The following is a 26,818-nucleotide window of genomic DNA, read 5'->3' on the forward strand; positions in this document are numbered from 1 at the left end:
CAGCTTGTAACCTGCCCCTGCAGCCAGGCTGGGCCCTGCGCTGGCGCCAAGCTCTCCCGTCAAGGCTGCACATGGTGGCGGCAGCTGCAGCCCCCACACTTGCCGCGCCAGGCAGTGTTTGCTGCTGCTGCTGCCGCCTGCCCAGAGCTCACGTGCTGGGCAGCACAGAGGTGGCAGTGGCAAACACTGCCCAGTGCAGCAAGCAGGGGGAGGCCACAGCTGCTTGTGTCACGGAGCAGCCCCGAGGGGTGAGCCTGGAGCCAGCGCAGGGCCCAGGCTGGCTGTGGGGGCGGGTTACAAGCTGGTACTGAGTGCAGAGAAAAGCAGTCCCTCCCCTGCCCCATGGCCAGTGCACCGTGCTGCAACCACTCACAGCCCGCGTGGGGCTGCCTGTGCCTGTTCAGGCTGCAGTGCGGGGTGCTGGCCATGGGGCGGGTCTGCTTTTCCCCATGCTCAGCACCAGCTCTTTGCCTGCAGGGGAGCAGGGGGCCTGGGCTGAACATTGCCCCCGGCCTGTACCGCAGGGCTGGGGGGGCAGTGGGAGTGAGCGGGTGTACGGGGCCCACACTGGTGTTCTGGGGCCAGTGTCGGCAGGGCCCAGAGCAGGGCAGCATGAATACAGGGTCCTGGCTGGCAGGGACTCTATGGAGCTGTGCCAGCTCCCTCCTCTCCCTGCTGGTGCAGCCCAGCCCAATTCCACAAACCCCTGCCAGTCTACCCAGTGCTGGCCTTGAGACATTGGTCCCAAGACTTTGGGACACTGGTTCCAAGATGGTGACCAGGGGGCGGGGCGGAGATACCCATTAAAAGATATCACTCACAAGAATCCTTGCCTTTTGCATAATTTCTAGACCATAATTCCAACACCACCACAAAATGTCTAATGTTACCATTATTATTATTGGTACATACACTGCCTGAATATATTAGTTGTTATATACAGACCATCTCATAACAGAATACTAAATAGTTTGTTCATGATTTGAAACAAATTTTATGTTTTAAAGTAATCATTGAAAAATTAGGATATTGTGGATGTGCATTGTTCTAGTGTCTGAACTTACCATGGCAATAAATCTGCCAATAAAACGGAAGTATTTCAGATGGTCTGGATTTATGTAAGAAGCTGGGTTTATCTGTAAACAGTAGTTATCCTTGCCTGCATACTCAAACAGGCAATACATTGGGTTCAACACTTCATGAGACAACAGGAAGAACCATTCCCTGAAACCACACAAAAACAAACAAATCTAAATACATAAATAAAAGAGTGCAACATTATAAACTGTTCTTACTAGTACACACGCTAAAGATTATTTTAGGAATTGCCAGCAGTTAAAACTGGTCTCCCTAGAACAAGTTTAGGATACCTTATACATAATAGAATTCGGTATTCAAATTTGTCCATTGATACAGTACTAAAAACAGTGTGTTTCTGATAAATAAACCAACAACTACTAAGATGAAGACATCCCTGACAAGCTTTAGATGTGTTTTATTTAAAAATTACTGCAATTACTTATGGAACAAGTATTCATACTCTGCCTCAATTCTTTTTAGAGACACTGGTTCAAGGATTCATCATTTAACCTTAGGATCACAGCTAAATTTTAATTTGCAAATATATATCAAACATATATATTTGATACTAATGGAGAAAACCTTAATTTGTTTATTGTTAAGCTTAAAAAGTGAACTGCTTCAAATATACTGATATCTTTTTGTCCTACAAGCATTTTCATAATTTTATCATGATTTTGGCAACAATAACTAAGGTTAATTTACAAGATTGTATCTGGAAAAAATTGTTAAAACCAGATTGGCAGAGAGGTGCATATTGCTGCTTTGATTTACTTTGCCATATCCACAAATATCCAAAGTTTCCCTTCCTGTCCACATTAATCTCTTGGGACCTGTAAAAGAGTCTTGTTGGGTGAATTTTATGACCTCTACAAGTAAATGCATGCTTATTTATTATTTCAATTCATCTCTGCTGTTAATTTTATCTGATGTATTACTGCAGAGTTGGGCAAATCTTGAACATCTTGCTCTTAGTTTTCAGGTGCCTTCAGCTTAAGACACATTCACACAGTGGGATAAAACTGTTTTGTATAGTTTTATGAAAGGGGAAAATTATTCTGACTTTTTTTTAAGGCAGCCCTCATATCTCCTTGTGAGAGTCATTCACACCAAATGTTGGCATCAACATTAAATTATTCATATTTTTATTTAAAAAAAATACAAAACACAGTGATATGTTACCTTGCAACACCTCCGTAGTCTAAACCTTCTTCTCCAGGGAAAATGACCCACAAGCGTCGTCGCAGATCCTGAGGGCTGAAGCTCATTATCTTAGACAAAGCAAAACAAGAAAAAGATTTATGCCAAGAACAGTTATGAAAAATAAAAACAACTGTTCAGGACACACTGTTATTTGATATCAAACCTTATAGGGCCTGGACCTGAAATTCTCAATAACCATAAAATTGAGCTCAGAGGTTTGCAAAAAGTAGCCACTCAGGAAATGCTCATGAAATTTGAGGTAGTCTTGAACACCTTTTCAACTAGCAGACTAAAAGATAAAAGATGTAACAATAAGTGCAACAAAATGAAATAAATATTATTAAATGGAACACACTTGACCTTGTTCAGCAGCTTGTCCTCAAAAAGGCAAGATTGTATTCCAACTCAGTGGCTAATCCACAGAGAAAATACAGGATGATTACACCCTGCCCCACTGCAAGATGTTATATTGACAGGATATTAGCTAGAAGATATGGAATATGATAGGAAGTTCAGAGGGGTATGTCAAAATAATTCTATAGTAATTATTATTCTATAAATCAGTTAATTTTTCACATCTTTTCCTTCTACAGGTTTTTCTCACAGACAATATATTTATAAGATAAAATCTGGCTTGCACTCGCACAGTATTTTTCTTATACCAAGAAGAAACCTGAATGTTAAAGCAGTTTTCCCTAGTGTTGCTTTTGGCACAGGATATTTGTGAAAATACTGACTAGGTCAGAGATAATTTTCTAGTTAACTGAAAAACCCTACAAGTGGTGCTTTATATAAAACTTTGACTCTACAAAGATGACTGTTTTTGCTTTCCCCTGAGACCGTCACTTCTGAATGATCCTATGATCGATATTTTAAAATCTTTCCTAGTTGTCTGCAGTGGCTACGATAGATTCTACACTTACAAGAAACACAAATGTGCGTTTATAAATTCTGAACCAACCGGCATGAAAAGAAATATTTTTGCTCATATTTTTGTGATATTTTATCTAAATGTATTTTAAAACTCAGTTACAAATAAAGCAATAAAACTTGCTTCGGGAGTCTGGAGTGACATATGGATGATGTGGCTGGCCCAAAGAAATTGATGTCAGATGATCACTGCCATTTTTTTTTTGTACTGATTTGTCTAAGAATGGCTTTGTTATGCATTGGCTGCAACCATGCTGATGACAGTGGTGTGATGGTGGTTATTTTTGCACCTTCCCCCTCAAAAAAAAGACCCCTCATTCAGTTACTGGGGTTCCCCCTTGGTCTGGAAATTTGGCAGCAGAGAAGTGGTAGCAATGTTAATTGCCACCAAGAAATGCAGCAATTGATGCTGCCACTGCTCCCCCACAACAATATTTCTGGACCCATGGGGAGCCCCACAGACCAGATGGCTGGTTCAGTGGGCTGGGTCCAGCTCACAGGCAGTAGGTCAAGCACCACTGCATTCTTCTGTTCAAGACTTTCACTGAAGTGCATCTTTTGGTAGCACCGTGTATGCTGGCTGGTTAACTATCCTATGTAAATAAACTATCAGAATAAAATCTGACCCTCATTTTGCAAAATCATATCAGGCAGAATGGAATTATAATCAAAGGAAGCATTAACAGGTTTATTAGTTTGAAACATCAGAACCTTCTGGGCCAAGCTTGGACTAGTATGATAGTTAATGCTGAAACTTGCCCAAGTTTCTCACAATCCTTGGAATTTATAGGAGCATGAACATCTAGTAATCTACCCTGTGCCCAGAAGATGAAGATGGCAACCAACAGTAAACTTGGACTCAAACTTCCTCTAGAAGACATTAATTTCTTGTTTTAGTCAGCTGCAAATATATCTAATTCTTTGACATCCCCACCTGCAAAAGATGCCTTGCAGGATTTAGTTCTTTACAGTCCACTTGTCCACAAATTAACAGCTGAGTTGATCTTTCAGGACATTGTGCAAGCCCCATAAACGCACAGCCAATGATGAAATATGATGTTGAATGAGCCACTTCCACAAACTAGAAGCTTCTTTGCAGAGGAAAAATGACCATGCTTTTCCCTGCAGTGTTAGGGTGACAGTATTTGGATCTTGGGGAGCATTGGATTTGCAGCTGAATAAAAGGCTATATCACCTGTGGCCTAGCAAAGCTGCTAACCACAAGGCGGAATGGTATGTTAAAAGTAACAGGGCAAAATGCTTAGGCAAGCATTTTCCTAACAATGTAGTACTGTTGTAAGATATATAGCTCATTGTGTAAAAAGAACAGGAGGCAAACCACCAGCTATTGTTAGGAGATAAAGCAGAAGCAAGACCTTGGAGATGGTGAAGAAATCAGCAAGAAACTGCAAGTGACCAAAAGAAGCAGGTCAGAGTTTTAGGTATGCACTCATAACAAAAAGACATGTAAATAAGTGAAATGCATAGGTAATTCCATGCTAATGAAGTAAACAGAGGCAGAGTTTAAAATGGGAAGGACTAAGGGTAGAACAAAGGAGAGACAAAGTAGGGGTAAATGTTAATGAGCATAAACCAAGGTGTATAAATATGGAAAGAACTAATGTTCGTGGCTGCTCCCTGTTTTTTTGGGAGCTCGCCCGAAGCCGTCTCCACTTTGAATAAAGCTGTTGACGAGCAATGTGTGCAGGTGATGTGTAATGGCATCGATCTGTTGTCTCCCTAGTTGCTGGGCATCACATGGAGTCGGGGTCTAACACATAGTATTATAACAGCTAATATTTTTGTCTGTATCATTTTACCTTCATTAACTGGTTATCAAAAAAACTCAAGGCAGCTATTCAATTTCAGCTATAATGTTCAAAATATCTTCTCTGTTCAGCTTTGTACAATGAATAAACTAGCCTGGATTAATAATACAATACCTGCTGAAACGAATCCTCAAACAAAGTCTTTCTGCTCACTGTAATCTTTATGTGTTGTGGCATAGCCAGTTGCTGAAATGCACAAATATTTCAAACATGAAATACATGTAGTTTTAAATGACTGTTTTAAACAACATTCAAACAAAGTAACCGGAAATTGTAAAAGGGACAAGCTCATCTCACTAGGCTAGAAAAGACCATAAACAGCAGGTCTGGATTTTCAATTTTTTCCTAGGAGCAATTTGCTATTTGTTATTCATGGCTACAGTAAAGCCCACAGGATCTCATATGACAGTTCTGAACAAGTTCCAATGACATAATATATTATTACCTCCTGCAAATCAATAATTACTTCTCAATAAGAGAAACTCCCTACCCAAATTTTAGTAAAAGTTGAGCGTTTTGCACCATACTTACATTACATTTATCTTCCTCATAAAATACAAACCACCAAATAATTGATGCAGTATCTCTGCTAGTTCTCAAAGGCTCTTAACTCATTTTATGCTTTTGGACTAAGAAGTTTTTGATCATATGCTAAAGACCAAGGTATTTTTTTCTCTTAACACATAGGAAGTTTTGAAAATCAAGATGGGTGGATCAGAATGAGACTATACCATCTTGTCCCATAGTACATGATTGATGTTTCAAAAATAAATAAAAATATATAGACTTTTTTGAAGCTTCTGGACTTTGTACTTTATACGTATGTTATCACAGATAAAATTGCATCTTACTTATCCTAACTTAAATCCACTATATTAGTCTTTGTATACACTTCTCAGAATTAACAGCAAAAACAAGATACTTTTCCTTGATCAGTTTTGAAAGCCGCTACTTGTACAAAACATCAATGAAAATAAACTGTACTTTCTTTGTTTTAAAAAACTTTAAAAGCCATACAGAAGTAATTTAAACCTAATTTAAACACTCATGACAGTCTGTATTAATTATACATTTAGACTTTATTAGCTTAAATCACTTTAATCCATATTCTAAGTGCTTCCACTGTCACTATTTGGCTGAAGCTTTACAGAACGCATGCTTAACATTTTTAATGTGAAATATTTTCTTTACCTGACACCAAAATCGGAAATATTGGACCTTTGCCTTGAAGTCACGCACATAGGCTATCTGGGGTCCATTGTCTCTGGAACCAGGAAGAAAAAATGAGCTATGAAAATATTTCTGAAACTCATGATACCACTGCTTGCAAACTCTTACATCTATGCCAGTGCCTTTTAAAGCCACAGGCTGGATTGAGCTAGTTTGGGTCAGAGACAGGCAGGCACTCGGACCGGGACCCAGCCACTCCTGCCAATTTTCCCCACAGTGGCACAGGGACAGAACCCACAGCCAAGGCTTGTCCCCATGGTGGCAGAAGAAAGTGCCTGCTGCCAAAATCCCTTGCTGCTGAATCCCACTGAAACCTTACGCCTGCAGGCCATATAAAATGGTTCACAGGGGTTGTCAACCCCGATCTCTTTTGTGATTTGGTTTATCTGGTTGGCAAAGCCAAGCCATTTTCTAACAGGAGATGTTTGCTTGGAAAAAGCCATGGTTTGCCTTTTAAAGAAAAATCTTGTTAAAAGAAAATCTGGGAGGGGTGGGGTGGGGGTGTGCACGCGCATGTGTGCACGTGTGTGTGTAAACGTTCCTCTTACTGCTTGGCTGGAAGGATTATAAACTTTCTGACATACACTTGCAAAACGTTTTAAGAGCTATTTATTAAAAACCCAATGTATGTTTTCTTTAAAAAAAAAAAAAAAAGAAAAGAACCAAAACAAACCAACCATCCAAACAAGCAAAAACACTTACAAAGCAGACTTTCCAGTGCGGGGATCTATGTACGTTGTAGTTCTTCTATTGTGATCCACAAAATATGGAATGCCATCTACTGTAAATCTCATTTCCCAGCCTTCTGGTAAGGGCTTCTCGTTTAACTGACTAAGGGGCACAAGAAAATACAAGGTGATCAAGTTAATGCATGCTATTAAAATACCACATGCAAGGACAGCAGAAATTAGGAAGAATGCTAGAAAAGTTCTGGAAGTTTCTAAGAGGAATTTTTGTTTGTTTTTTATTCTGTCTGGTTTGAATCTTCCGTTTTAAAGTCAGATATCACTATAAGCACCAGTGTAACAGGTAAAGTTTGGTAGCACACTAGGTGCTGACTTGTGGGGGGTGAAAAGGGGAAGAGAAAAATAGTCAGTGCTACTGCTGGCTGGCCATACCACTGAACCCAGCACCAGCACCCAGGAGCTACTGTCCCAAGCACTAGACTGTCATTATATCTCTGATTATAAGGTCAGAGGACTACCTCATCAGTTTTGCAGCTATTTTCTCTCCCCAAATTGAAGAGTTCTGTATGACAGTGAATGAAATTTAGGTTTAAAAAAAAAATCACAATTATTAAACAGAATTTGCTACTATTCATATTATCATCATCCTCCGAAAGGTAAAAGATATAACAAATCAGAGTCCACGTTCAAAAGGCAGACTACACTGACCTTTTTGAAAATGATGAAGAAATGATAAAAGTAACTTAGAAATAGCAAAATAATACTGTCAAGTTTTATACCAATCCTTTACAAATTTAAGATGGCCTCAGATCATGGGCAAGCAAAATCTGGCGTGCAGGCCAGATCTAGCTGGCAGTGGACTCCATATGCCAGCAGGCCCTGTCCTATGGCTGGTCTCCATGGAGACTCCAGCCACACCTGCGCTGGGATACAGCAAGGCTGGGGTTGCCATGTAGACCGGCCCCAGCCACGCTGGCAGGGAGTGCATCAGGGCAGCGCAGTGGCTGCTCCGGAGCTGCTGGGATCTTGTGGTGGGGGCAGCTTCATCTGGGGCCAGGGCAGAGCTGCAATCTGCAGCCTACATGCTCCAAGCAGGGGTGTGCAGGCAGATCGTGGCTCTGCCCCGGCTTGGGACCAGGCTATTACCACTGCAAGGAGCTGGGGAAAAGCCTCAATCTGCTGCCTGCACGCCCCTTCCCAGAGAGCAGCTCTGCCCTGGCCCCAGACCAAGCTGCCTCTGCGGCAAACTCCAAAGCAGCCCCCTGCCCTGTCAGCACAGCTGTGGCCAGTCTCTGTGGCAATCCCAGCCTTGCCCTATCACAAGGAAGGTGCAGCTGGGGTCACCATGGAGACTGGCTCCAGCCATGTGGGCAGGGGCTGCTGGGAAACGGAGTCTGGCTGTTGGCCGGATCTGCCATTTTGCCCACCCCTACCCTCAGATACTGCTTTTTAAATTTGATATAATAAAGAAAATCAAGGTTGTTCATGTCATCTCATCTGAAGTTAAGAGGAAGAACTATTAAAGTAAAAAGTCCTTTTATGAATTCCCCCCAATAAAGTTCATATTGGCCTCTTATTTTTAAAAGATAGGAATTTTTTTCCATTTTTATCAGTGTTAAACAGTAAAAAGGTGTTGCTGTTAAGCGATGCTCTTGTAACAGCCTGCATGCTTTTTAAGTGAATTTGTCTGAAGAGACTGCAGAGAGCAGTAAAATATAATCCAATCTTTAGTTGTCAGAAATCACAGCATCATAAGAAAGCAGGGCTGGAAGGTACCTCATGAGGTCATCTAGTCCAGCCCCCTGCTCAAGGCAGGATCATCCCCCTAACTAAACCATCCCAAGCCAAGCGTCTGCCTAACCTGATCTTGAAAATTTTAAGGGATGGAGATTCTACAACTTCTCTGGGTAGCCTGTTCCAATGCTTACTGACCCTCATAGTCAGAAAATACGTTCTAGTTCTCAGCCTGGCTAACACAATACTTATAAAAGTATATTAAAGTTTCACGTGAAATTATGTAAATTAAAATTCTTACCCTTGACTTCTAGGATCTTCCCACTGTGTGATACGCGTGTTGTGATTGACAAAATATACCCTGCCATTGTTATCAGTTCTTTTTTCTGAGAAGAAATTAAAATTTGAAATTTTAATATATGTTTAAATTAACCTGAGGCTAAAAGAATCAATCAGCACACCTACTAGCAATGTCTACTTTCTTTAGGGTATATAGCTCACGTAAAACTTAACATAGCTGAATCTTCATCTTTCTGTCTTCAAATCATCAATCCTTGCCTGTTTCTCCACAGGAGTATTCTAGGATATGCAACCTCGTAGTGGAAGGTACTGGACTGTATCATAACCTACCTTCAACAAGAGTACTGAAGGTGTTCATCTGATAGAATCCTTAGAACCTAGCCCCTACTCCGAAGAGTTTCTCTTTTTTGTATCCATAGAACATCCAGCACAAGACGACCCTAATTCTGACAAAGAGCTTTGGACAGAAGCATAACACAAAAAAATCATCCTAAAAATGATAGAATTTATGGCTATTTATGCCCCTTTAAGAAAAGCTTTTTTTCAGCAGGCACGCAAAGTAAGGTCTTTTACACTTTCCTTCCTTCTACCTACCTGCTGTTTTAGTGCAACAAAAGAAGTGCATCCACACTTCTGACTGCTGTTTTCTGTGCTAAAGAAAAGCACATCCACCACAAAAATGGCAGATGTGACAAAAAGTTGCTGTTTCAAACAGCAACTTCTTTGTTGTACAAAACTTTTTCACACCAAACTTAACATTGTGCCAATGGGTAAGGGAGGAAGGGAGGGCAGCTGGCAAGTTTTCAGGGTACCCATCAGGGGCATTACAGCAGCCATCGTGGCTGCCAGAGTGCTGGGTTTTGCTGGAGCTCTGGTAGTAGCTGTAGGCGTTTAATACACATGCTCCGTGAGTTGGGGGGGGGGTGGGGGGGTGAGGGTGGGACATTTTAATTAGAGCAGCTCTAATGAAAGCACCCAGTGTCACATGTATCAGCACCCCTGCTGCCATTTTTCGGCATGGGGATGCTGATACATGTGATGCATGAATACATGTGATGGTAATTACCATGCTCCAGCAGACTCTATTAAGTGAGTCTGCTGTGATGCGCTGGAATTAAAGTCACCCTATGTTACTATGGGAATAAACACCACCACTGCCAGACCCCTAGGAAAAGCTAGGGTTTTGACAGGGGCAGCAATGCTTACAGAATCCCCCCCGTGCTGCTTTGTGGTGCTGAGCAGCCCTGATATACTGGTGCCTTGCCTCTGTCCATTACATTGCCCCTTATTCCTGACCCACAGCCCGCCCCTGGCCCTGCTGGTACCCCTCACTCCCAACCCACAGCTCCCCCCACAGCCCTGCCAGTGTCCCTCACTTCCAACCCCCAGCCCCATAGGTGCCCTGCACTCCCAACGCATAGAACCCTGGGTCCTCCCAGTGCTCTCATTCCCAACCCACAGCCCTGATGCCCCAACCCACGGTCCACCCCCCCCACCCCCACAGTCCTGCTGGTGCCCCTCACTCTTGACCCGTGGGAGGTGGTGGCTGATGCAGCTGGAGTAAAACATGGAGCCCAGCTTCCCCTCCCCTGTGGGCAGCACAGCTACAGTAGAGCCTGGGAGTAGGGAAGGAGAATGGGAGGCAGGCTGCTGGCTGTGGGCTTGGGGGTCCCTGCCCTGCTACCCTTCCCCAGGTGCCTCTGCAGCCCAGGGGGCAGGACCCAGTGCGGCAGGACAGAGTGGGGCAGGGAAGCTTGGTGCTGCTGCCAGTAGCCCTGTGCTGCCATGACCAGGTGACCCCTGCCTGCCCAGCAGCAGTGGGGGACAAAACTCTATGCTGCTGCCGTCACTGTTGCCAGGCAGGCAGAGGGTGCCCCATCATGGTGGTGCAGGGCTCCTGGTGGCAGGAGGTTCCCTGCTCCGCTCTGCCCTGCTGCGTCAGGTCCCGACTGCCAGATCGCAGAGGTCCCCGGGGAAGGGAAGCAGGGCAGGGAGCCCTGAGTTCACGGCAGGCAGTCTGCCTCCAGCTCCACCCTGTGCACGTATCTGGGGGGCATGTGCCCCCTCATACCCCCCCCTCCCCTGTGGGAGTGTGCATAGCAATGGGGATCTGGGCCCCTGCCAGTCCCTGGACTAGCCACTCATGGCTTTCTCACGCTCCCCGCACAGGCCCTGTGGCTGTGCATTCCCGTCTCAGGCCCCATGGACTGCCCTGGCTGGGCGGTGCCCCCAGCCCTGCACAACTCCCTCTCCTTCTACAATGTATCCTTCACTCCCCCACCCCCTATCTGACTTACTTGGATGGAGCTGCAGGAGTTGCTCTCCATGCTGCCTGGCTGCCATGTGCATGTGTGCATGCACATGCACGTGGCACCCCCCACTTGATCGCCTTCCTCCTGCTCCCCACAGTCCCAAGCAGCCCCTTGCAGGCTGGAACTCTGCCAGTCAGCAAGGGGAAACCCATGGTTTCCAGCATTTTTCTTTCTAAAAGGGGAAAAAAGCGCATCTTGCTCCTTAAAAGGGAAAATCCGCATTTTTCTCCATAAAAGGGGGAAATCAGTGGTTTTCTCCTTAAAAGGAGAAAATCTACATTTTTCCATGGTAAACAGAAAACCTGGATACCTACTAATTAATCATTGCTGCTGCAGCTGGCTTGTAGACAGCCCCATCAGTTATTGTTATGACAGCAAGAACTGTTTAAGTGAACCTATCCTCCTCACTAACAGAAACTCCTAGGGGCAGGGAAAGTTAAGGGACAGTGCTGTATCACTCCCTGGCTGGAGATCATGCATTGCTGCAGCTTTGTCCCACTCCTACCAGGGCGCTGGCACTTGTGCATACCCCACAGTGATATATTTTCTGTAGTGCTACAAACTGGAAAACTCCAGATTTGCACTTTTCCAGTTTAGCTTACTTAGACTCAACAGTCTATTGCTCTCAATTTAAAAACCCATACATCTATTTTTTTTCCTTGCATTTCTTCATGTGATATTATAAATCCCAAATGCCTGCGTTATTGTGATGGGTCTTCAAACCCAATTGGCTAATGTAAGAGCTGGTAGGGGTCATTGCGGAGCCCTTGGCCCAACTGTATGAGCATTCGTGGTCATTTGGCCAGGTGCCAGGGGATTGGAAACTAGCTAATGAGGTCCCCATTTTTAAGAAAGGGAGGAAGGAGGACCCAAGTAACTACAGGCCTGTAAGCCTCACCTCGGTCCTCAGGAAGATCTTAGAGAAAATCATCAAGGAGCACATCTGTGGGGGGCCTGCAGGGGAGATAATGCTCAGGGGCAACCAGCATGGGTTCATCAAAGGCAGGTCTTGCCTGACCAACCTGATTGCCTTTTATGACCAGGTAAACTAAATCCTTGGATGATAATGTTGCCGTGGATGTAGTCTTTCTAGACTTTAAGAAGGCCTTTGACACTGTCTCTCACCCCATTCTCATCAATAAATTAAGCGACTGCGGCATTGATGCCTACACAGTTGGATGGGTAAAAAACTGGCTGATGGGGCGCACCCAGAGAGTAGTGGTGGACGGGTTGTACTCAACCTGGCAAGATGTGAGCAGTGGGGTCCCCCAGGGCTCAGTCCTTGGGCCCGCACTGTTTAACATCTTCATCAGAGACTTGGACGAGGGGGTTGAAAGCGCATTGTCCAAGTTTTCTGATGACACTAAGATGTGGGGTGAAGTGGGCACACCTGAAGGGAGAGAGAGGCTTCAACTAGATTTAGACAGACTACAAAAGGGGGCAGATGAGAATAGGATGGGGTTCAATGTGGGTAAGTGCAGGGTGCTGCACCTTGGGAGAAGGAATCCACAGCATACATACAGGCTGGGGAGTTCCGTTCTTGAAAGCACAGAGGCAGAAAGGGAACTTGGAGTCTTTATTTAACTCCAAGATGAACATGAGCCGCCAATGCCAGACCGCAGCCAGCAAGGCCAGCCATACCTTGTCATGCATCCAAAGATGCATCTCAAGCCGGTCCAGAGAGGTGATACTCCCCCTCTATGCAACTTTGGTCAGGTCGCAATTGGAGTACTGCGTCCAGTACTGGGCGCTGCACTTTAACAAGGATGTGGCCAGCCTGGAGAGAGTTCAGAGGAGGGCCACTTGTTCGATGAGAGGGCAGCAGGACAGGCCCTATGAGGAGAGACTGAGGGACCTGAACCTGTTCAGCCTCGGCAAGAGGAGGCTGAGGGGGGACCTGGTGGCTGCCTACAAACTCATTAGGGGAGATCAACAGCAAATAGGAAGAGCTCTTTTCTCCCCAGCACCACCTGGGGTGGTGAGGAACAATGGTAATAAGCTGATACAGAATAGGTTTAGGTTAGAGATCAGAAGGCAATATTTTACAGTTAGGGTGGCCAGAATCTGGAACCAACTTCCCAGGGAAGTGGTCCTCGCCCCTACCTTGGGTAAATTCAAAAAGAGGTTAGATGATCACCTGTCTGGGGTCTTGTGAACCCAGCATTCATTCCTGTCTGTGGCAGGGGGTCAGGCTAGATGATCTGTTCAGGTCCCTCCTGACCCTAGCTACTATGAAACTATAAGACCTGCAAAATGTGAAAGGGTTCTAAGATATGTATATAAGTACCAAGGAAGTATGGAAACATATGAACAGTGGAACGAACTCACATACGCAAATTAAAAGGAAAAAAAAATATAGCACAGGAATGAAAAATGTTTATATCTACTAATTATATTATTTATTTATGCAGTCAGACAGGAAAAATAACCTATTCTTTGTTAGGAGGAAGAATGGAAGTGGTCTTCTCCACTGGAAAACTGTATTTCTTCATGCAACATTATAAATCGCAGCTGCCTGCATTATTGTTTTATGCCCTGAAGTATTACATATATCCAGACTAGAAGCCCAAATGGCAATGTTTTAATCTTTTAATTGGTTGAGATTTCCAGAGTTTAGTCTCAGAAACTTCTAGGTTTAACTCTGTGGAGTCTTTAAATTACATCATTTTGATAACTATCTTGCTCATCTCACTAACCATCACTTAAGTTTAGAAGCCGCTAATATTATGAACTCCTGGAATTAGAAAACAAGTTTTCATACCAATTTTCAAATAGAACTAAATGTTATTGGTTGCTAAAATTATGTTCAAAATATTTTATTTTTTTGCAAAGATGCTTAGTTGGCAATAAAAATGATTTTACAACCACACAGAACTTCAAAACAATGGTTCTGTAATAGTAAGATAAACAAACAAAAATCTGAATCATTAAAATGGCGAAGATGGAATAGAAACATTAAAAAAAGTCATGCTGTAATATAAAATCACTAAAAGTGAAACAGAGTAATACTAGAATTTTATAATCCATTTTGAAATACTACGTACAGGCAGTCCTTGACTTACAACGTTTATAAATTGACATCCTGTTTCAACTTTCTCAAGTCAGTTTCGACTTTATAATGCTTGATCTGATGCAATGCCACGTCAGTGAACAAGTTTGCCATGTTGCCCATCTCCCTGAAGGACATCTGTCCAAATTTCCTTGGACATTTTTCTTTAAGAAAGCAGACAAGACTCCAGAAAAATTTGCAGCCAAGACTCCTGAGAAGATTCTAGTCAAGAACCCTTCAAAAAGTCCAACCAAGAGCCCTTCCAAAAGTCCAGAAAAGTCACCTCAAAGAAGTCTTTCCAAATCAATATGATTGCTATTTACAATATAAATACATTAATGTAGCTATATTACTCATCTATAATTGAGTGAGTACAAATTTCTGGGGTATTTTTGGTGAAAATAGAGTACTGGGCCGTGGTTCAGGAATCAACCCCCCATTTATAACTTTGTTTCCTATGGGAAAATTGGTTCCGAGTTACAATGTTTTGACTTAAGATGCAGTTTTCAGGAACCAATTGTGTTGTAAGTCCGATGATTGCCTGTACATCTTGTCAGGACTTTTGAACAGGTGCTTTTGAACAGATTTAATCAGAATAGATTTTAATCAAATCCCAGGACGTCATTCTCCCCCTGTACTCGGCCTTAGTGAGGCCGCAGCTGGAGTACTGCGTCCAGTTTTGGGCTCCACAATTCAAAAAGGATGTGGAGAAGCTTGAGAGAGTCCAGAGAAGAGCCACGCGCATGATCAGAGGTCAGGGAAGCAGACCCTACGATGACAGGCTGAGAGCCCTGGGGCTCTTTAGCCTGGAAAAGCGCAGGCTCAGGGGTGATCTGATGGCCACCTACAAGTTTATCAGGGGTGACCACCAGTATCTGGGGGAACGTTTGTTCACCAGAGCGCCCCAAGGGATGACAAGGTCGAATGGTCACAAACTACTACAAGATCGTTTCAGGCTGGACATAAGGAAGAATTTCTTTACTGTCTGAGCCCCCAAGGTCTGGAACAGCCTGCCACCAGAGGTTGTTCAAGCGCCTTCATTGAACACCTTCAAGATGAAACTGGATGCTTATCTTGCTGGGATCCTATAACCCCAGCTGACTTCCTGCCCTTTGGGCGGGGGGCTGGACTCGATGATCTTCCGAGGTCCCTTCCAGCCCTAATGTCTATGAAATCTATGAAATCTTAAATCCATATTTTCAGTAAAGAAAAAGTACCATTAATCAAAATATTTGATAAAATAATTTGACAAAGCATACTTAAACATTTAATAAAGTTACATTTTAAAACACTATGTGAATAGGACTTACCCCATCCAGGTGGAAGTGGGCCAAGAGGATCAAATTCTTTGTTCTGTGTGGAAGTAAAGTCTTGGTTCTGCAGATTATAGACAGAAACCATGCATTAAATAATTACTAAATGCCAACAATTTGATTTCCACACCTCTAGGATAGCTATCATATATAATTTAATAAATACATTGATAATTTAACATGAGCAAAATTGATCAAAGGATTTTTTCCATATAAAAGGCTTAGATTCATTACGAACTGTTATTTCATTTGGGATCTTTAACCTTTTGGAATAAAGAGTCCAAAGCCATGGAATTATCTGTACTACTGCTAACTATTACTAAATAATTTGTAACTTCAGTAACATATGACTAAGTGGGTTTAAGCCCTTGTTCTTTGAAAAGTGCCTACCACATACAGAAGGAAATCAGGACTCAAAACCCAGGATGTATTAAAGCTCAACAGGCAGGGAATACTATTCTTTGGGTTTTTTCAGCTTCATCTAATTCCCTTTACCATTTTGTTTTGTGTGCAAATAATTAAGAAAACAGATCACTTTTCTCTATAAACTAGCTTTAAGCAATATCAGTAGATGCTGAAATCTATCATTCACTTTTGATCTGCATCAGATTTTGAATTATTTCAACTTCCCTTGCTTTTCCTAACATTTACACACTATTATTGCATTTTACCTATACAAAGTGCCTCAGTTGCTTTGTCCATGTGAATTTTCTATACTGTTCTTCCATTAGCACAGCATAAGTAAGTGATTAAGTAATTCTACTTAAGTTAAAAACCATGGGAACTGTATACAAATAGTTACCCTGAACAAGTCTCCAATCACTACATCATCTGCTTTGACAACAGCTGGTCTTAGACCAGCGGTGGGCAAAATACAGCCCCTGGGCTGTATCCGGCCTGCTAGACCATTCTATCAGGCCCATGGAGCCCCTAAAAAAAATTTAGAAAATGAATATTTATCTGTCCTTGGTTTCTGGCAGGCACAAGCAGCCCCACACGGGCTACGAGTGGCTGCAGCGCGGGGAGCTGGCCACAGGACAGGGGAGGGGACACTTTTCCCCAAGCTCAGCACCAGTTTGTAACCCCATCCCTGCTGCCACCCTGGGCCCCCGCGTGGGTCCAGGCTCGCCCGGGAATGGGGGATGCCAGATAACAAAATATGCTGGTTAAATGAGCGGCATGGGCTGCCACTTCTTCCGCAGTGTCTAGGGTGTCCCGCCACCCCTCCTATGCCATTGCTGCCCCTCCTGCTGAATTGCCGCTGGGCTCTGCAGGACAGGAAGGGGGGCCCTGCACAGCCTGTCATGGCCCTGGGCTATGGGGGCTCAGCAGCGCAGGCTGCTTTGCCCTGGGCCGTGGGGGCTCAGAGAAACTGGAAGTGCCACGGTGGGCACTTCCAGTTTCACTTTATCTTACAAGCCGGCAAGCTGGTTAATTGAGCATGCCAGCTTGCAAGATGCCAGTTAACAGAACTTTTATCAGACAGTGGTCTTTGCCACAAACTTTTCACCACCTATATTCAATTAAACACACAAACCACTGTATTGTGTCCCACTTATGATCAGTCTATATGCATAACTACAAAAGCAAAAAAGGGAGTTAAGGTTGCCATTTACTTCCCATATCCAGAAAGATGCATCTTATTATTAATATATAATTACCATATAACATACAGAATGCATTGCAATCTTAAGTCTGGCAACCTTATGGTGGGAAGCTTCTGACACCTTCCTTCCTAAACCCATGTACATACAGTTTCACAGAAGTGTATGGAAGCAAGGGGGGAAAAGGGAAAATGTTTGATTTGCTTGATATACAGTGGAGACTTGTGGGTGGAATTTGGGAAAGGGGATGCTCCTCCATAATACACTTTTAGTTTATACCAAAATACATTTCTCACCCCATATATGAATCTCTGATTAAACTGTTGCATAGCTCCTTGAAGCTGACTCCGTTGCAGTTGCCATTGCTCATAATTCCGGACAGATTCCAATGTGGGTCGCTGCCATGTTGTTGTTCTAGTGAAGTGATCAACATAATAAATTCTTCCCATGTTGTCAACTCGTCGTTCCCAGCTAAGGAATGCAAACAAGGGTCTCAACAGTATGCAGTGACCTCAAAGGCTCAGAAGTGATTTTAGAGTCAAGTTAGTGACAAGGCAAACAGAAGATAAGTCTGGAAGAGGACATGGAGCTCTTTATCCTGGGCCTGTCAGTGTCTCTCCATTCAATTTCTGGCTAAAACATCTAAAGCCCTGGAAAAACTAATCTCTAGAATGAGAGATTTAGTTTCATTTGCTTCTACTGAACCAACCAGGTAGTCACCCCATTTGCAGTTCCTTAAGTACTGCAAGAACTGCTTTACATATCTGTCAGGTTCCAGTAAGTCATTACTATTATTATTTAGTGATAATCTTTACGGCTGGGATTGATGCACAAAGTAACTGCAGTCTATTGGCTTCTCTTAAAAAAACCCGACTTAGAATAATCTTTTCAGATCCCTTTGCATAAGACAAAGACTCAGTCATGCTCTTGGTACGATTCCACTTTGACTTCACAAAACCAAAAGAGTGCTCACATTGTAGTTGGTTTTTACTTCCTATCAACTGAAATAAAATTTAACAAAAATTTCAAGCTGTCATATGGTAATGGGAACATTATATTAATGAAGTCTCCAGGTGAGAAGAATTGAAACCACCAAGTTTACAGTCACTAATTAACCTAGTAAAAATATTGCCCGGGGATTTGTTGCTCTCTTTAATATAGTATAACTTCATAAATCCAGCATCCTTAGGACCTAGCACCTGTCAGAAATTTGAAAATTCTGGATTTCTGAAACACAAGGAAAGTGCATAGTGTGGCCAGCTGGACGCTGGTTGGGGGCAGGGGCCTTGCACACGGGGGCAGCTGCTGCCATCTACCACCCCATGTCACTGCTCCGCAAGCTGCTAGTCCCCCCCCAAACCACTCTGTGACCGGTTGCCAGGGGTATACTGGTCAAAAAAAAGGTTGAAAACCCCTGATGTAGTGCATTTTTAAAAAGTGCTGGATTTTTGAGAATTCCAGAATTTTGAAAATCAGATTTATAAGGCTATACTGTATTAGTATAATACAGCATAGAGCAGCACTGGAGTGAACTAATGTCTTCAGGCTAGACATTAGGAAGCGCTATTTCACTGTCAGGGCGGCTAGGATCTGGAACCAACTTCCAAAAGAAGTGGTGCTGGCTCCTACCGTGGGTGTCTTTAAAAGGAGGCTGGACGAACATCTGGCCGGGGTCGTTTCACCCCAGTACTCTTTCCTGCCATGGCAGGGGGTCGGACTAGAGCTCCTCAGGTCCCTTCCGACCCTACCAGCTATGAAATTACGAAACTAGTTCTCACTGCTGTTCTGTGTGTTCTTCTTTTATGTAGGATGCATGAGACTGTAAATCCAAGATAAACGAAGTGCAACCATAAAATTCTTTTTTCCCCCCTATTTGTTTTAAAAAGATGCAAAGAAACTAAGAAAAGAACAAAAATGATCCTGTTTAAAAGGTCTCATTGGTTGCTGGACTTTGAATTGAAAAAAGCTCTACTCTCTCAAAGCTCTCCTGAAGATGTAGATAGAGAATGGTAACCTTAGGCACAGTAACAGGATGAAAAACAGAAAGCTCTGGAGATAGGGTCAGATAGGGAAGTACTTATTCCAAGTAGCCTACTGAGTATATCATTATTTGGGACTAGGGCCCTTATGCTAATATTTATGGTAACATTAGCTGTGGTTTTTGTTGGTTTTCTGCATGATGGTGTTGTCTATTTTCTTTAACCTTGACATGCCTAAAGGTCCATTTTTCTTTATCTGTGCTGCATAGTCTGACAGGGGTGAGCAATTATTTGGGCCCCATGGGCCACACAGGAAGTTTAGCAGTTCTCTCGTGGGCTGGGTCACCTCCTGAGTCCCTGCAACAGCTCACCAAAACTCCCTCTGTGGGATAGGGCTGCGGGCAGGAAGGGAGCTGGAGTGGGAATGGGGCTGGCGCCTTGGATCAGCAACTCCAGTTCAGGGGTGGGTGGCAGCTGCAGCAGAGGCAGCACGGCCGGGGCCCCCACTACCACCTCTATTGCCTCCAGGCTGCCCTTCTACCCTGAGAAGGGGCTGGAGCTGCTGCCCAGCTTTCGTGTTGGTAGCCTGGGCACACAGGCAGTAGTGGCCAGGGAGAAGCTGCTTCTGAGCACCAGGAAAAAGTGGGACCTTGCAGCAGTTGCAGCCACCTTTCTCTCGCTGCTGCCGAAGCCCTTCTCACTGAAGCTGCCCAGAGTCTGTGGGCTGGGGCAGCTGCAGGGAGAAGGACCCTGGCAATTGCAAAGAGAAGATGGCTATGCCCACAGTCAGGTCCCACTTTTTCTTGGTGCCCAGCTGCAGCTTCTGTCTGGCTGCTGATGCTGAAGCTGGGTAGTGGCACAAAGTTGGGCAGCAGCTCTAGCCCTTCCTTGGGGTAGAAGGGTTCCTCCATCTTCGTGGCTGCCTGCCACTGCTCATCCTGGCTGTGGTTGATGGGTCCAGAGCGGGTGCTGCATGACCCGTGGCCAGGGCTATGCACTCAGTCTGGGGCTCAGGCCCTGCCTGAGTGGGTTTCAGCTGGTCTTCATGGAGACCCCGGGACCTTGGGGCAGTGACAGCACAGGCCCAGGACAGAACAGTAATCTGCTCCCCACAGCTCCCTGCCCACAGAACCAGGGCTCTGCCCTGGCCCCGTGCTGTCACCACCCCAAGATCCCAGGGTCTCCCCGGCCCCACCCACCCATCTAGCTCCCAGATGCCACTTCCTGCCAGCACATGGCTAGGGGGCTGGGATGGGGCCAAGTGCCCTGCCCACATGGGTCCTGCCTTAGCAGCAGATACAGGGCGGATGGGCCTGGGCAGTGGGGCTGGGTCTAATGGCTGTTGGAAAGAACCACTGCTGCCAGGGCTGCCAGGAAACGGAGTCTGGCTGCTGAGCTGCCCCAGCTGTGCTGTGTGCCCAGGAGCAGTGGGATGAGCGGAAGGCTGGACTTCACCTGGGCCAGTTGGGACCAAAGAACCTGCTGTGGGTTGGGCAAAAATCCCTCTGCAGGCTGTATCTAGCTCATGGGCCATATTTTGCCCACCTCTGCTCTGACAGCAGAAGTGAATTCATATTTTAAGTTGATAAATATACTTCCTTTTCCCCCTTATACATTCCTTCCACCCCTCCAATTCCAACAAGCACATAATGTAGACAGACTTTTGTTTGCTTTTTTTCCTTTTGTAAAGACCATTGGCAAAACAGGAGGATGGGGGAAAAAAAAAAAAAGTTTAGCCTCAGCTCTTATGCACAAGCTCCTATACCCCTACACCTGTATAGGGGTAGAGATGGTCAGAAGATTCTGTGCTTAATATCTTATATTAACTGGATCACTATGCTTCCTGGGATCTGTCTACACTGGAGTGAACTAATGTGCTTGCACATGCTAATCTGAGACTCCACAAATGTTTTTAGATTATCCTAAAGCACTGTTTCCCCAGGAAACAAGACTTCTTATCCAGACTCACCCTGGAGGAAGAGGCTCTGGCCGATCCCAGGTTGTTCTTTTTTCAACATGATCCACGTAGTACACCCGACCATGCTGGTCCACTCTTTGTTCCCAACTGAAAAAATAGGTAAAAAACTGTTCCAACAATGCATATGCTGTTTAAAGATAACAGAAGAAATATTTTGTTAATAAAGTAATTGCTCTGTAAGCCACTTTTAACAAAACTAGAGCAGTGAATACGGAGAAGCAAACAGGACAGTTTGCAAGCAGTTTGCTGGGAGAAAGAGGAGGAAGGGGAAGAGGAACCAGACACCAGATCCTGTTCTGGGAAGGTAACTGAGCCAGGAGTGCCTGTGTGCTTGGCTTGCTGAGGCTCAGCTGTTTGGTGGGTTTGTGTGCTTAGGTGTGTGCTCTGAGCAGCTGAGCTGACTGACTGCTGACTGATTACTGCCTGGGTGTGACAAAGAGCCCTAACAAAAGGGGCCTCCCCAGTCCAGGCCCAGGAGAGATATATAAGGATGCAGTCCAAGCCACCAGGGGAGCAGTAAATAGGGAGAAGCAAACACAATAGTTTGCAAGCACTTTGCCTGCCAGTTTGCAGGTCAGTTTGCCACCCCTCTCTGAAGGGGAGCCTGAAAGGTAAGATTCTTTTTTTCCCCTATGTAATTTGGATTAACTACAAAGTTTAATTTTAGCAGCTAAAATTCAGCAGCTAGACCAAGATTCAAGCCTATTGTTTAAGTAGAGTCCAAAGTGAGGGGGGAGTTTGCTTGGAAACTTTCACACATTCCTTCACTGTAAGCTTGCTGAGAGGAAAGAGGTTGGAGGGAAAAGGGAACTTTTCATATCAAGGAACAGCAAACAGGCCAGCTACAGAGGAGTTAGCTAGGGAAGGTCTGCTTGGAGAGAGGGGCACGAAGTTAAAGGCAGCAGATTAGAAGACCCAGAGACATGGTGGATGTTGCAGTCCCAAAGCCACTGCCACTTCCAGCTCTTCCTCTGCTTCCACCTGTGAGGTGTCTGTCCAGACAGGACCACACACCATTGAGGCTTCCACCCAGGTCCTGGTTTGGTGCTGTGCAGACTGCAGCTTGCAGATTCCTTCCTGTGCCATCCAGGTGGGGGAATGCCTGCAATGTGAGTGGTGCCTTCTGATGATGTCCCGTAGGGAGAAGGCAAGAGAGATACAGGAGGAGGTAGTAAAGCTCTGAAGCATCCTTCACCATGAGGACTTCATAGATTTCATACTGGGGGAAACCTCTAGGACTGTGAAGGAAGGACTGCCAGAGGTGGTGCTAGAAAAGAAGAGGGCATGGACTACCAGGAAGGTGGAAGCTTTTATCTTTTGGCAGCAAGAAGTTGTTATGCACACATTCAGTGGTTTGCCTGGAGAACAGATGTGGAGTGCTAACAACAGATGAAGAAGAGCCCATTCCACTGGTGGAAGAGGCCAGGCCAGGAATCTCCAAGGTGGGGAGGATTGAGACTACTTCCATGAAGAAGAAGAAGAAACATGATGGTGGTTGCAGACTCCCTTCTGCAGGGGATGGAGGGATCCATCTGCTGGCGTGACCTGTCATCTCAGGAAGTCTGCTGCTTTCCTGAAGCCCAGATCTGAGAAAGATTACTGAGATTCATCCAGCTCTGACTACTATCCCAAGCTGCTCATCTACGTGGGCAATGATACAGGCAGAGGTGACCCTAAGCAGATCAAATGTGACAACAGGCCTCTGGGTGCAAGGGTGTAGGGGACAGGGGCACAGGTAGTGTTCTCCTTAATCCTTCCGGTCAAGGGGAAGGACCCTGGCAGGTGTGGACACATCCTGCGTATCGATGCATAGTTGTGCAGGTGGTGTCGCCAGTAGGGATTCGGCTTCTTTGACCATGGGATATTGTTCCAAGAAGGATTGCTAGGAAGAGATGGGATCCACCTGACAAAGAGAGGGAAGAGCATTCTTGCAGACATGCTCACTAACCTAGTGGGGAGGGCTTTAAACTAGGTTTGCTGGGGGATGGAGAACAAAGCCTTGATGTAAGTGGGGAAGTGGGGGACCTGGAGGAAGCAGAAGCAGGAAGGAGCAGCAGGGAAGGCCTCATTCTTCCTGAGAAAGTAGGCTAATCTGCTAGTCACCTCACGTGTCTGTACATGAATGCACGGAGCCTGGGAAACAAGAAGGAAGAACTGAAAGTCCTCGCACAGTCAAGGAACTAGGACATGATTGGTATAACAGACTTAATGGGATAGCTCACGTGACAAGTGGAGTGCCCCAGGGGTTGGTCCTGGGGCTAGTTTTATTCAATATCTTCATTAATTATCTGGAAGATGGGATGCATTTCAGGGTGACCTAGACAAATTGGAGGACAGGGCCAAAAGAAATCTCATGAGGTTCAGCAAGGACAAGTGCAAAGTCCTGTACTTAGGACAGAACAATCCCATGTACTAGCACAGGCTGGGGACTGATGGGCAAAGCAGCAGCTCTGCAGAAAAGGACCTGGGGTTGACAGTGGACAATAAGCTGGATATGAGCCAACAGTGTGCCCTTCTTGCCAAGAAGGCTAACATCATGCTAGGTTGCATTAGTAGCAGTGTTGCCAACAGATCAAGGGAAGTAATTATTCCCCTCTATTCTGCACTGATGAAGCCACATCTGCAGTACTGTGCTTAGGTTTTGGCCTCCCTCTATAGAAAGGATGTGGACAAGTTGGAGAGAGTCCAGCAGAGAACAACAAAAATGATTTGGTAGCTGAGGCACATGACTTATGAGGAGGGGCTGAGGGAACTGAGTTTATTTAGTCTGCAGAAGAGAAGACTGAGGAGGGATTTGATAGCACCCTTTAATTTTTTCAAGGGGGGTTGCAAAGAAGTTGGAACTAGACTGCTCTCAGTGGTGGCAGATGACAGAACAAGGAGCAATGGTCTCAAGTTGCAGCAAGGGAGGTTTAAGTTGTATATTAGGAGAAACTCTCTCACTAGGAGGGTGGTGAAGCACTGGAACAGGTTACCTAGAGACGTGGTGGAATCTTCATCCTTGGAAGTTTTTAAGGCCTGGCTTGACAAGGCCCTGGCTGGAATGATCTAGTTGGAGATGGTCCTGCTTTGAGCAGGGTGTTGGACTAAGCGACTCCTGAGGTCCCTTCCAACCCTAATTTTCTATGATATCTGCACCTATCAAAATGCTTTATAGAAGACAGTAATATAAAATAACGTGCATTATATGTAAAAGGAGTATTTTAAAAGAACCGCTTCAAGCATGTTTTAAAGGCAGAAGGAAGTACCTACATAAACAGCAGTCAAACTCCAACTAGACTAGTAACAGTGGGCAGTAGTACTTGTGTGTGTACGTGCGCGCGTGTGCACAAGCATACGTGCATTTAATGTATCAGGTATCAAAGATATCGGACAATTTGAAATAGGGTCTAATTCTACAGTCCTAATTTGGCCTTTATCCATGTGATGTCAGTGGCACTGTGTCTGTAATATAAGAGCAACAACCTGGCACAAAAACTTGAATAAAATATAATTAAAGATTGCAGTATTTAAAATATGTAAAAGTTTAACCCTAATTCTCATACATACAGAGAGTCAGTGTGAACACCTAAATGAACAGGAAGGCAAAATGAGAATGACAAACTGGAGAATGATCATCTGCAGATAGCTTATTTTACCTAAAAAAAACCCAACCTAGCAGAATAGTTCAGAACTGTAGGAAAACTTCTCTCTCAACTTCTCGTTTACAGTCAAGAATATGTGCAATTCATTCAAATGACTATTCAGAAATCCTCATCTGAAAATTCAAGAGTTTCAGTAGACTTCCAGAGGAGTACAGTACATCCATTTATTTATTTGTTGGTGTGTAATACAACTGCACTGCATTTAAGGCAGATTTTAAAATGCCATTTTACAAGTCTAGAATACACTGAGGGTGTTTCTTTGACCTTATGGACACCACCTGTCTTGAGATATAATGTGGCTTTGAGTTTACAGGGATTGAGATGAAGTATAGCAAATATGCCAGGCCAGAAAAGGGGGTGCATTTATGGCTAAGGAAGCAAACTGGAAACCTCAATGAAGCCAGTGCAAACTTGCAGCTACTCTTGGCTTGAAATCTTGCTTCCCATTCTGCTCCATCATCTTCTGTTTCCTGCTGAAGAATACAGCTGGGCAACTCATAGCAGAATGAGTTGCCTCTCCCTCCCACAGTGAGGTGGGTGGCTCAGCACAGCCATCCTGAAGCATTAATACTGCAAGTTTCATGGGGTAGCCTGTGTGCGTGACACATGGCAGATAAGGTATGAAGCAGAAAGCAAAGCAGCAAGTTGGGTAGGGAGCACAGGACAGGGAACAACTCAGGCAAAGGAAGGTGTTTGCACTGGCACTTGGAGTGCGACTTAATTTGTGGCAAGCCTGCCAAAATGGCTGGCTGCCACTGAACTACACTGTTCAAATTGAAAAGGTTTTCTTCAGAGCCACAAAGTCTAGAAACCTTTTTTCAAAACCAAACACTTAGCTTAATCACAATTCTGCAGCAGCAGAATACAGAACATCTTGCTTATGAGAACTAGGTATTGGAAATCAAAGGATCTGGATTATTTTGAAACCTTACATACCAAGCATTGACTGCTCTCCTGAAATAAACAAACTTGTTATCTCACGGAAACATATATTCTACAAGATGACAACCTCATTTGAAGACCCTCAATAAAAGGATTTTACAACACACCCATTTGGGCATTTGTTACCGTTACCAAATATGAACCTATCAACAAATGTAAATCACCACATGTAATTTCTAATACCCAAAGGCTTATTAAACAAAAGTAGATATAAAAAAAATAAACCTTTATTTTGTTAGTGGGCAATACACAGAAACTATGGGCATTTATAGTAGGAATTATTAAAAAGAACTAAGAAATAGAACACTGAATTCCTACCCAGGTGGAAGAGGACCTTGATTGACTGTAGTGAGTGGCTGAGATGTAGGATTTACTGGCTGGACCTGTCTGGATACTGGAGGTGTCATCAAAGCAGAAGCTGCAGGAGCTGTTGTTTCACTTGTTGCCCCCTCAGGGCTCTGTTCTGAAGCTGTATTCGTAGCTGTACCTGGCAATGATCCTGCATTAGACACATCATTTTCTGTGGATGTAGATGAAGGGCCACTGACGCATGCTATGAAATCAGAGAAAAACAAACACTGACTAACTGATTTCAGGTCTCATTAATGTTTAAATCTTAAGCAATCTATTAATGAAACAGGGTAAAAAGGTTCAGTCGCATATTCTCTCTTGCTACTTCTGGGTTTTTCTGTGTTACACCATTAGCGGAAAGGCTACATTCCTAGCATTAGCACCACCAAGACAGATTTTATATTTTCACGATGAGACTTTCCATTATCTTTAACATGACAATTTGCCCACATCCAATAAAAATAAATGTTTGTAACGGAATCCTTTACTTGTATTAACTATATTTGTGTTTTTTGTTTTTTTTTTAAAAAGAACAATAAAATATATATTCCTATAAAAAGGCAATTGGACACATATATCAAAAGAAACTTCTCTCAAAATAAAGAAACAATAGATGGAAAACCTTATGTGGAAAGATTTGAAGTCCTATATTTA

At 44.1% G+C, this 26,818-nt stretch overlaps 1 protein-coding gene across 4 annotated transcripts in view; it reads right to left on the reverse strand.

Annotated features, from left to right (window-relative positions):
* ITCH (itchy E3 ubiquitin protein ligase) overlaps positions 1-26,818 on the reverse strand; it is a 162,614-nt gene that overhangs the window by 26,151 nt on the left and 109,645 nt on the right. For all 4 annotated transcript variants that reach the window (XM_019484673.2, XM_014609641.3, XM_019484672.2 and 1 more), the window contains 10 exons: positions 26,132-26,366; positions 21,219-21,314; positions 17,567-17,741; positions 15,664-15,730; positions 8,994-9,078; positions 6,975-7,103; positions 6,234-6,306; positions 5,157-5,228; positions 2,263-2,351; positions 1,065-1,224 (listed from right to left, as the gene is read on the reverse strand). In XM_019484673.2, coding sequence (XP_019340218.1) covers positions 1,065-1,224; positions 2,263-2,351; positions 5,157-5,228; positions 6,234-6,306; positions 6,975-7,103; positions 8,994-9,078; positions 15,664-15,730; positions 17,567-17,741; positions 21,219-21,314; positions 26,132-26,366 — 1,181 coding nt within the window. The remainder of the gene's footprint in view (positions 1-1,064; positions 1,225-2,262; positions 2,352-5,156; positions 5,229-6,233; positions 6,307-6,974; positions 7,104-8,993; positions 9,079-15,663; positions 15,731-17,566; positions 17,742-21,218; positions 21,315-26,131; positions 26,367-26,818) is intronic.

Source organism: Alligator mississippiensis, chromosome 9, assembly GCF_030867095.1.
Source record: "Alligator mississippiensis isolate rAllMis1 chromosome 9, rAllMis1, whole genome shotgun sequence".
Lineage (NCBI taxonomy): Eukaryota > Metazoa > Chordata > Crocodylia > Alligatoridae > Alligator > Alligator mississippiensis.